Source organism: Sus scrofa, chromosome 5 (genome assembly GCF_054392235.1).
Source record: "Sus scrofa isolate SSC_HxYL_T2T_F1_AM1 chromosome 5, Sscrofa_HxYL_maternal_Yorkshire_Landrace_v2.0, whole genome shotgun sequence".
Taxonomy (NCBI): domain Eukaryota; kingdom Metazoa; phylum Chordata; class Mammalia; order Artiodactyla; family Suidae; genus Sus; species Sus scrofa.
In genome coordinates, this window is record NC_139387.1 from 94,286,488 (window position 1) to 94,298,572 (window position 12,085).

Here is a 12,085-nt window from a genome sequence, read left to right on the forward strand (position 1 = left end):
TCCGACTAGGAACCATGAGGTTGCGGGTTCGGTCCCTGCCCTTGCTCAGTGGGTTAACGATCCGGCATTGCTGTGAGCTGTGGTGTAGGTTGCAGATGCGGCTCAGATCCCACGTTGCTGTGGCTCTGGCATAGGCCGGTGGCTACAGCTCCGATTGGACCCCTAGCCTGGGAACCTCCATATGCCGCGGGAGTGGCCCAAGAAAAGGCAAAAAGACAAAAAAAAAAAAAAAAGAAAGAAAAAAGAAATGCAATAGCCCAGCACTATGTGGCATTTGGCCTTATATCCATTTTACAGATAAGGAAGGTGAGATCAAGCAATTTTCCTAAAATCGTGCTCACAAATTTCTAGTTTTTTATACTTTATATCACATTACCTAGCCATTCTCAATTTAAAAGGGAATAATAAAAAGAAATGAGGCTATAAAGAAGGGGAAATTGGAAAGTATCTACAGAAAGTATGTAATTTATAAAAGTTCCTCAAAAAAATTTTCCAGATAGGCGTTCCCGTTGTGGCTCAGAGAGTTACAAATCTAACTAGTATCCATAAGGATGTGGCTTTGATCCCTGGCCTCGCTCAGTGGGTTAAAAGATCTGGTGGTGCCGTGAGCTTTGGTGGGGGTCACAGACACGGCTCAGATCCCACGTTGCTGTGGCTGGGGTATAGACCAGCAAGCCTGGGAACCCTAGCCTGGGAACTTCCATATACTTACTTCAGGCGTGGCCCTAAAAAGGCAAAAAGTTAATGAATAAGAATGAAAAATTTTTAAAAAATTTCTAGATAGTCTAAATTAGTTTTCTATAATAAGGGAAAACCCAGTAAAGTTCACCTAACTTTACTATTGTCTATAGAATAATGTTTAGTAAAAGCACAACCTAAAACTGCAAGCCAAGTCTATATCATAGGTATCCTACTGAAATAACTCCATATTTTACTATAAAATATCTATTTTTAAAGAGCAAAATTATCCTGAAACTAAAAACTAACCACTCTCATGAAAAAATTGCAATGTTTTTCACTGCTATTCCAAAAGAAAGGTACATTTTCCTGCTAGAATTTAAAAGCTAAATTTAAGGTTTAAGTTAAGGAGGAAACTTTGTGGGGAAATTTTGCTTTAGCCACTTAACATTATGAGAGAGAATGCTCATAAACTGTGTCATAAATGAACTACAGTACCAAATATAATATCAATAAAGATACACAGGTCATTAATTTATGGCACTTCTCATTATCCTAGCAGTATAGCTTGGACTTCATTTTATTAACTTTCAATGAAAGTTCTGCTAAATGAAGCCCAAGAGTCAAACCTCTCCCTGGAGAAAAATTAGGCCTTGATGAAATATTTGGTCCCTCACTTTGAAATAACTCCATCTCTGCAAATTAGGAAATATATTAGATTCCAAAGAAATCAAAACATCAGAAAACCATGAGCTGATATGACATGCTAAACCAATGCTAGACAAATCCTAGCAATTCTCTCAATTTAATTTACTTTGAAAAATATGATAATATAAAATGCCACTAAGAACTCAGCTTATAATACTAATCAACTACTAAGAGGAAAAAAGTAAAATAGAAATATGATAAAATTTAGAACAGCCATCAGTACTACAGCCAACCTAGGCTTAAAATTAGATGCTTGAGACTTGGGTCAGTGAGTCCCTTTTTCTAGTACTCTATTCACTGGTGACATGTTTTAAGTCAGGCAATCATTTCAGCAAAAAATGTTAATTTATGAGTATAACCCATAACTAAGAACAACAGTAGTATTTATTAAGTGCCTACTGTGTGATAAGTGCTATAGTTAAATATCTGACATGCATAATTCCATTTAATACTCATAGGAATTCTGGTAGGTAAAGACTATTATTACGTCACTTCATAGATAAAAGTTATTTGCCCAGTATCACATGGCTAGTGTTTGCGGAGCTGAAACTTAAACACAGGTCTGTCTCTCTCTGTCAACCCAGAAACTTTATTTCTATACTGTTGATCCTAAAAAAATAATGATGGATGCAGGAAAAGATCACTAACTATCAGAGAAAGGCACACCAGAACGACAGTGACATCTCATCTTACCCTGGTCACAGTGGCCATCACCAAAAGATTACACATAATGGAAGCTGGAGAGGATCTGAAGAAAAAGGAACCCTCCCACGCTGTTGATGGGAATGTAAATTGCTGCAGCCACTATGGGAAGTGGTATGGAAGTTCCTTAAAAAACTCAAACTAGAACCACCATACGATGCAGCAACCCTACTCCTGGGCACACATCTGGAAAAGATGAAAACTGCAATTTGAAAAGATCATGCATGCCAGTGTTCACAGTAGCACTATTCACAATAGCCAAGACATGGAAACAACACAAGTCCCCATCAACAGGTAAGTGGTTTAAGAAGATGTAGTATGTATATTCCACACTATATATAATGTGTGTGTGTGTGTGTGTGTGTGTGTGTGTGTGTGTGTGTGTTGGAATATTACTCAGTCATAAAAAAGAATGAAATATGGTCATTTGCAGCAACTTGCATGGACCCGGAGATTATCATACTAAGTGAAGGAATTCAAAAAGAGAAAGACAAGTACCCTATGGTATCACTTATTGTGGAATCTAAAATATGACACAAATGAACTTATTTATGAAAGAGAAACAGACTCACAGACATAGAAAACAAACTTATGGTTACCATAGGTAAAGAATGGAGAAGAAGGATAAATGAGGAGTATGAAATTAAGAGATACAAACTACTATACATAAAATAAATCGGCAAGCAACAGGGAGTTATTGTATAGCACAGGGAATTATATTCAATATCCTATAATAACTTAAATTTAAAAATAATCTGAAAATATATATATATATATATATAACTGAAACACTTTGTTGCACACCTGAAACTAACACAACATTATAAATCAACTTCTTCAATCAAAAAAATTTTAAGGATTTAGATAAAAGAATGTGCATTTGCAGCTTTGCTTATCAATACAAAATACTAGAAAGTATCTAGGAGTTCACGTCATGGTGCAGCGGAAACGAATCCGACTAGGAGCCATGAGGTTGTGGGTTCGATCCCTGGCCTTGTTCAGTGGGTTAAGGATCCAGCATTGCCCTGAGCTATGGTGTAGGTCACAGATGCGTCTCGGATCTGGTGTTGCTGTGGCTCTGGCGTAGGCCGGTAGCTATGGCTCCAATTCGATGCCTAGCCTGGGAACCTCCATATGCCACAGGTGCGGTCCTAAAAGCACAAAAGACACACACACACACACACACAAAAAGAAAAAAAAAAAAGAAGAAAGAAAGAAAGAAAGAAAAGAAAGCATCTAAATATCCAACAGTGAAGAATTATTAAATAAACCATGATGCATATATCTTTTTCTTATTGAAGTATAGTTGGTTTACAATGTTCTGTTATTCTCAGGTGTACAGAAAAGTCATTCAGTTGTATATTTTTTCATATTCTTCTCCATTATGGTAACTATAGGATAATATAGTTCCTTGTGCCATACAGTAGGACCTTGTGGTCTATTTTAAATATATTAATTTATATCTGCTAATCCCAAACTCCTCATTTATCCCTCCCCTACCCCTATCCCCTTTGGTAGCCATAAGTTTGTTTTCTATGTCAGGGAGTCTGTTTCTGTTTCATAAATAAGTTCATCTGTGTCATAGTTTAGATCCCACATTTAAGTGATACCATATGGCACTTGTCTTTCTCTTCACGACTTCCTTCACTTAGTGTGACCATCTCTAGGTCCATCCACGTCACTGCAGGTACGATTTTTTCATTCTTTTTACAGCTGAGTCATACTCCATGTGTATATATACCCATATATACACTAGGATATATTTTTAAGATGCAATGCCATCCAGCCATTAAAAATTACGTTTTGAACTACCATGAGATACCACTTCACACCAGTCAGAATGGCCATCATTAATAAATCCACAAATAACAAGTGCTGGAGGGGCTGTGGAGAAAAGGGAACCCTCCTGCACTGCTGGTGGGAATGTAAACTGGTACAGCCACTATGGAGAACCGTTTGGAGATACCTTAGAAATCTATACATAGAACTTCCATATGACCCTGCAATCCCACTCTTGGGCATCTATCCGGACAAAGCTCTACTTAAAAGAGACACTTGCACCCGCATGTTCATTGCAGCCCTATTCACAATAGCCAGGACATGGAAACAAGCCAAATGTCCATCAACAGATGATTGGATTCGGAAGATATGGTATATATACACAATGGAATACTACTCAGCCATAAAAAAGGATGACATAATGCCATTTGCAGCAACATGGATGGAACTAGAGAATCTCATACTGAGTGAAATGAGCCAGAAAGACAAAGACAATTACCATATGATATCACTTATAACTGGAATCTAATATCCAGCACAAATGAACATCTCCTCAGAAAAGAAAATCATGGACTTGGAGAAGAGACTTGTGGTTGCCTGATGGGAGGGGGAGGGAGTGGGAGGGATCGGGAGCTTGGGCTTATCAGACACAACCTAGAATAGATTTATAAGGAGATCCTGCTGAATAGCATTGAGAACTATGTCTAGATACTCATGTCGCAACAGAAGAAAGGGTGGGGGGAAAAAAATGTAACTGCAATGTATACATCTAAGGATGACCTGACCCCCTTGCTGTACAGTGGGAAAATAATAAAAAAAAAAAAAAATTACGTTTTGAAAGAATCCTTAATGGAATGGGAGGAAAGTCAATTATGTATTAAATAAAAATATCAGATGTCAAATAATATGTACACTATGATTTAAATTATGTATTAGATATATGTGCGTGTATATATGTGTATATATATACATATTGTGTGTAGACCTAAAATAAATGGATATCTCTAGGTCAGGGTTTCTCAACTTTCGCACTGTTGACATTTCCGACTGGATCTAACACTTTGCTCGGGGAGGGAGTGCTGTCCTTTGCACTGCAGGCCGCTTATCAGCATTCCTGGCCTCCACCCTCTGGACCCTGGAAGCTCTCCTCTAGATTGTAACCAAACATTAACACAGAACCTAAGTCCCTGGGGGCCCTTAGAATTGCTTCAGATTAACAACTGCTAACTCTGGATAATAGGAAAACAGATGAGATTTATTTCCAAAATTTCTGAAATCAACACGACTTGCATTTAAAACCCAGGTGGAAAAAATGTTATCTTAAAAAAGCAAACTCACAAATAAAACGAGGAATGAGTTATGGGTTAAGAGACTACACTGCAATCATGGAAAATACGCATCACAGGAGTTTTAGAATATCTGTTTTTTTCATCAGAAATTACTTAGTAACTGCTTAACAGAAAAACAAACAAACAAACAAACAAAAAACCTATAGAGGAAAGAACTCGAAATCTCTGCTACCTGTGTCAGTAACATCCGAGTAGTAACAGCAGAAAGAGGTGGGTAAACCAGAATTGGTTTAGTTGTCTCCCCAACAGCATCACCAATGAGCTTCCCATTAGAACAATAAGCAGCAACTGCAAAGATGTATTTTTCATTGGTTTCTAAACCTTTTACTTCAAAGATGCTTTTGCCATCAGCTGGTATCTATTAACAAAAACACATTTCAAGTTACGTATGGAAAATTAAAGTAATGAGACTTTAAAAATATAATTAGGTGACCCTTATCCGTTAAGGGAGAAAATTTTTTCATTTACTGTTAAGATTTTAGTTATAACAAGTCAAAATCAGGGAAAGTCACTAAACTAATGACTACCTAAAAGGGAAAAAAAAAAAAAAACCCACTCAATTGTCATTAACAAGACTTTAGCTAAGATCTCCTGACATTCCAAGGTTCTTTTTAATTTGACGTACCGCTTCCCCTGAGTTTGGGAGATGGTTATTATTTAGTCTCACTTTTCCATAGCTCCCTTTTGCTTTGCATCCCAAAATGCAGTACCAGGAGACCTGCCAAGGAGAGAGATAAGCCCATCATCTGTTGTCTGTTTAACAAGGCATTCAATTTCTTTTATCGTGATATGGCCAAAGGAATAGTTTCTTAGAGAAAAATATAACGATTCGAGTTTTAAAACATGAAACCTAAGTTTACAAAAATGTCTAGGTTCGATCTTTGAAAAAAGGCAAATGCAGTTTTTACCTGGGACTACTGAGACTAAAATATTATTCATTATTATTTTTAACTACTATGAAATGAGCAGTTCCTATGTGTTAAGTATTGTTAGGAAATTTGCACATACTTTCTAATATTCACAACATCCCTCTGCGATAGGGTTACTATTGCCATTTTACTTTCTAAAACATGGAGATGGAGAGGTGTTCAATAATTTGCCCAAGATGAGAGAGTGGCAAGGAGGGACTCCAAACATGGCTTAATCTTGATGAAAAACAGATCAACACTGAAATAATTTTGATATCTTATTTAATAATATATGACCAAAAGCAGATGGTAAAAGAAGCAAGATACTAAATGTCAGTATTTTAAATAAAATGTAAAAATGCATACGAAAAAGCCTGGAAGAACATGTTCTGAAATAGGAACAGTGGGAGAACCTGAATGGTTAAACGATAAGATTATGGGTAATTTTTTCTCTAGTTTATCAATTTTCTGAAACACGGCATTCCCTTGATAATGCTTAAATACAGACGTCAAACAAAAGCAAAATGCAAATTACGCCGAAACAATCAAACTTAAACTGGACCAAATGGTTAGACAATGGTCTTTTTGCCCAGATGTCAAATACTGGAGCTTCCTCATTGTGATGAACTATTCTCACTGCAGGGGATGCGGGAGCGAGTTTACACCCAGGGAAAAGCATTATTAGGAGCCACACTGTCCAGGGGTTAGTGATGAAAAGGCTGTCATTGTGTGGCACTGCCTTTTCCCCCAAGGTTCCACCTCACAGTTCAACTACTAAACGAGAAAAAAGAGAAAATGTAATTGTCTCGAAGAAGCAACTGCCTCTAATGGCTTAGCCTGCTGTTTTTTTCCTCAGGTCAACAGAAAAATCCTAATTGTGTCCTGTCTGCACAAGGAGTTCTCAACTCTGACTATGCAGCAGAATCATTTTTCAAAATACAGTTTTGTACAGAATCAACTATTTTTTAAAAATTGTATATATCCAAGGCCTGCCTCGCCTCAATGAATAAGAACGTCTGGGGCAAATAGCCAAAGTTTTGTGTTTCCAAAGATTTCTCAGGTGATAGAGGAGACAAGGTAAACTTCAAGGACAGAGAGAACCCTGAAGAAACTTGGAAGCTGAAGCCTGGGAGAAAAACATTCAGCTGAATCTCAGAAGACAAAAAAATTAGAAACTAACTTTCCTTGACTTCTCATGCAAAAAGGGTACCTTAGAGGAAAAAAAAAAAAAAGGCAGAGAGTGTTTTATGACATATTTCACTATTGCTCTAAGTTAAGCTCCACGTATAAACGAGAATTTGAAGGGTAAATTCTCCCTCAATATTTACAGGCAGTCTTTCTATTTCTACTTTGTTCCACAGATGAAAACATCCTAGTTGTGTAACTCGAAGAAGCAATGTGTCCTTAGAATCCTCTACATAAGAGTAAGGACACCATGGACAAACTGCCACTCATTTGTGAATAAAAGTTTATAAATAATATTAGCTTTTTCAACTATTAAAACAGATGTTAAGGCAACGAATGCCGTAACAAGAAATGTGGACAAAAGATGGCTGAAATCGCAAACTAGAAAATGTATTTAAGCCCATAGCACCATCTAGCGCTGAGGAGTGGGAAACACCAAGTCTAATTTCCAGGCGCACACAGCTCTACCGAGGTATAGTATACACCAACTTCACGCCATGGGCCGACGGACGAGGCGTGCAACTGCAGGGCACGTGTGGGACTCGCATGTCTTCCTATGTCTAAGCATTGACAAGATCTTGTTCACTAAACCAAAACATTCCAATAAAAGCAAACAAAAAACCCTTGGTACATCATCCAGTCTTAGTTCTGCACTGAATTTCCAGAATCGGTGAATCCTCATTCTCAAATAGATTCCCAAAACCCCAACCTGAATTTTAAAACTACTAGTCGTTGCAATAGTGCATTACACAGTTAAGTGTAAGCTGGATATGGCTTCTATCCCCCTAACTGTAAGGCATTACTAAGGCGGTGTTAACTTCTCACTGAGGTGCATCTCCCAGTGGGCTGAAGCTCCTCAAAAAATGGATCCATGCTTTATTTGTGTTTATTTTCACACTTTACTGCACATAGAGCTTGAAGATATGAGACACTTGATAATGCTCAATGAACAGAATGTATGGGAAAAGAATCAGATAATATAATCACAGTGTATAACTTCATTAACTCATTTTAGCAAACTTTACTGTCTAATACATAGAGATGAAAGGACATGGATTAATATGCCAAGAATATGATATACTATCTCATTTAATTTTCACAGTAGAAACATGTTACAGATGAAAACAAAAACAAACAAACAAAGAGCCCTCACAAAGTATATTCAGATTTCCTTAGGTCACACTGCTGGGGCAAAGCTAGAATTTTAAACTTTGTCTGACTTCAAAGCCTATGTCCTTTCCTATATCAAGGTGATATAAGCTCCAGCAGAACATCCTAAGGAGAATCAAAGAAACAACTTTGTTTTTTATACAACATCAAAGAGCATGCTGTTCATTATCCAAAAGAGAAAAATTTAATACTCAAAATATAAATTAGGTGGAACCAAATGCTTGTTAGGGAACTAAATCTCAAGTTATGGTCACATTTAGACTAAGTTCTAAGGGATGGGAGAAAGAGCTTCAGTAAATACGTAAAGAGTTATGACTTACAATGCGTTTGGAATTATCATTTGTTTGCATTGAAAGAATCCCCATTTACTTGGAAGAACTTTGGGAAGAACCCCTCAGTTCACCACCCCCAAATTTTCTTATCTTCATTACTGGCTCTGAGAATAACTTCTATCCTATTCAACTGTCTTATTCTATTTGAATGAGACGTCAATCTTGAGCACACTAGGATGTCAGCATATGACTATGTCACGGTTATAAATTCACTTAGAGAGAGATGCTTCTCTCTTATCTCTCCTTACTATAATTTGGGTGTAGAAAAGCTGTGTGGAGTTGAAACGGAAATAGCATAAAAGGCAAAAGGGTCATGAAGAAACTAAGTAGAGTGAAGGTATTGGAATACTGATACCAGTGTTCAGAGCTTGTAAATAAGATTATTCGAGTCCTAAAAGCAGTAAAAGTATCAATCATTATATCATCAAAGTACTTGGGTTGCTCTGCTTGAGGGAGAGATCAAAACAGACAACATACCTTAACATCCGAAATAAAAGGAGCCGGTTTTAACGTCACAGAACAATGAGTTCGGGCCAGCAGAATGGGTGGAGGAGGGACTCTGCTTTTCCTTCTTTTGGTAATTTCCAAATATCTCTGATATGAATAGAGTATTCTTTGTTCTGCTTCAGTCTTCTCAATTAAAGAATAAGCTTCCTACAATAAAATGTGAAAATAGGAAAATATATTTCAAGAGCTTGAACTTCATTTTATTTGGAAAATGCTGGTTATGTTAAAACAACATTATCCTGAGATACGTATTTTTTGAGCCTCCGTGGAATACACATTTCCAGCATTGAATGACTTTCCAGAAGTAAAAAAAACAGCTCCAAATAAGGCCAAGTGAAAAAATAGCTAGTAAGGCAACGACATTATATTTATATGTCCAATATGTTTATCATTTTATCATATATTATGATAAGGCATTTCATTTTCAAATAAAATCCTCTGTATATCTGCCATCATATTACATTGTCCTTAAAAATTTTGTAACACGATTTGCATTCATGCTTATGAACTGTACACCTACACTTAAGGAAACTTGAAATGTGACTCTCAAATAATGACTATTGATATATATGAATTATGAAATTAATATTAGTGAGGGTTTCTACTATCAGCTAACAGAAATAGACAAAAATACTTATTCTATGAACCTAAAGGAAAGGCAATCACCTTTTTTAAAGATTATACATTAAGTGATAATGCATAAAACAAAAAATAAATAAAAATTAGAAAACCTAAAAAGTATTTCAGAAGCAAAGCTAACTATATCAGCAATAATAATATATGCTAGTTAAATTTCTATTTTACATTAAATTAAAAAGCAAAGACTCTGAGTACTAAAGCAAAAACCCACATAAAGGCTAAAATTGAGTGATAGAAAATAGAATAAACCTTTCCAACAGATGGTGCTGGGACAATGAGACATCCACATGCAAAAGAAGAAAGTGGGACCTATACATCACATTACATGCAAACAGTTAACACAAAATGAATTACAGACCCAAATGTCAGAGCTAAAATTATAAAACTCTTAGAAGAAAATATAGGAGTATATCTTCACAACCTCGGGCTGCAGAACAGTTTCTTAGATATGACACCAAAAGCCATCAACGAAAGAAAAAGTAGGTCAATAGAAATTCATCAAAATTAGAAACTTCAAATGATACTGTCAGAAAAGTAAAGACAATGGACAGAATGGAATAAAATATCTGCAAATCATATAACTGATAAAGGATTTGTATTCAGAATATATAAAATACTGCTACAAGTCAATAATAAAAAGGCAAAAAAAAACACATTAAAAAATGAACAAAGTGGAAGTTTCTGCAGTGGCACAGCAGAAACGAATCCAACTAGGAACCATGAAGTTGTGGGTTTGATCCCTGGCCTCGCTCAGTGGGTAAGGATCTGGTGTTGTGTGAGCTGCGGTGTAGGTTGCAGATGAAGCTCGGATCCTGTGTGGCTATGGCTGTGGTGTAGGCCGTTGGCTGCAGCTCTGATTTGACCCCTAGCTTGGGAACATCCATATGCTGCGGGTGAGGCCCTAAAAAGACACACACACACACACACACACACACACACACACACATACACACACACACACACATACACACACACACACACACAAATGAACAAAGGGTTGAATATACATTTCTCCAAAGAAGATAAAGAAATGACCAGTGAGCACATGAAAAGATGCACAACATCACTGGTCATCAGAGATGGAAATACAAAAAGTGACTCAAGAAGCAGAAAAACCTGAACATAGGAGTAATGATAAAAGAAAATGGGAAAGATACCCAAAAATCTCTTTCCCACAAGTATCAGCCTCAACTGATTTCACTTTTAAAGTATTTCAAATCTCAATGAGCTGATAATTCCAATGAAATTTTTAAAATTCTAAATGCAAAGAAAGATGGATATCATCTCAAATAATATTATAAAATTATTATAGTTTGATAACAAACCTGTAAAAATGACTACACTTAAAAATATAGAGCAATCTTCTTACAAATACAAATGCAAACATTCTAAATAAAATACTAAAACACTGCTCTAACAATATATTAAAGGGATAATGCACTATAACTAGATTTTATCTCTCCCAGGAATAAAAGGACAATTTTATATTAGGAAGTCTAAGAATATAATTCAGTTTATCCATAAATCAAGTGAGAAAAAAATATGAGTACAGGCTCAATGGCCAAAAAGATATTTGAAGTTTTAATTTAAGTTCATTATTTATTTTAAAAAAGAAATCAAAAGGGACATTTAAAAATATCCTGAGAAATAAAATGAAACTACAAGATACCAAAACTTATAAGATGCAGCAAAAGTAGTTCTAAGAGGGATGTTTGTATCAAAAATGTCCCTATTAAGAACAAAGAAAAATCTCAAACAATCTAACTTCACACCTCAAGGAACTAGAAAAAGAGCAAAACTTTAAGGCCAAAGTTAGTAGACGGAATAATAAACATTAGAGGGGAAATAAATAAAAGGGATTATAAAGACAATAGAAGAGATACACTAAAAGAAAAGCTGTTTTTTGAAAAGATAAGCAAAATTAACAGACTTTTAGCTAGACTAATAAAATATAGAGAAGACATATAAATAAAATGAGAAATGAAAGAGGAGACATTACAGCTGATACCACAAAAATACAAAAGATCATAAGAAACTACTGCAAACAATTATATGCCAATAAACTGAACAACCTAGAAGAAATAGAGAAATTCCTAGAAACATACTAAGTATCAGTAGTGAATCATAA

At 35.9% G+C, this 12,085-nt stretch overlaps 1 protein-coding gene across 14 annotated transcripts in view; it reads right to left on the reverse strand.

The window, feature by feature from the left end:
• Positions 1-12,085, reverse strand: part of CFAP54 (cilia and flagella associated protein 54) — a 312,009-nt gene that overhangs the window by 219,648 nt on the left and 80,276 nt on the right. For all 14 annotated transcript variants that reach the window (XR_014804323.1, XR_014804322.1, XR_014804320.1 and 11 more), the window contains 3 exons: positions 9,289-9,465; positions 5,842-5,934; positions 5,389-5,574 (listed from right to left, as the gene is read on the reverse strand). Coding sequence is in view for 8 of the 14 variants with exons in the window: in XM_084957512.1 (XP_084813638.1) it covers positions 5,389-5,574; positions 5,842-5,934; positions 9,289-9,465 (456 nt within the window). In the remaining 6 variants the exon portion in view is untranslated. The remainder of the gene's footprint in view (positions 1-5,388; positions 5,575-5,841; positions 5,935-9,288; positions 9,466-12,085) is intronic.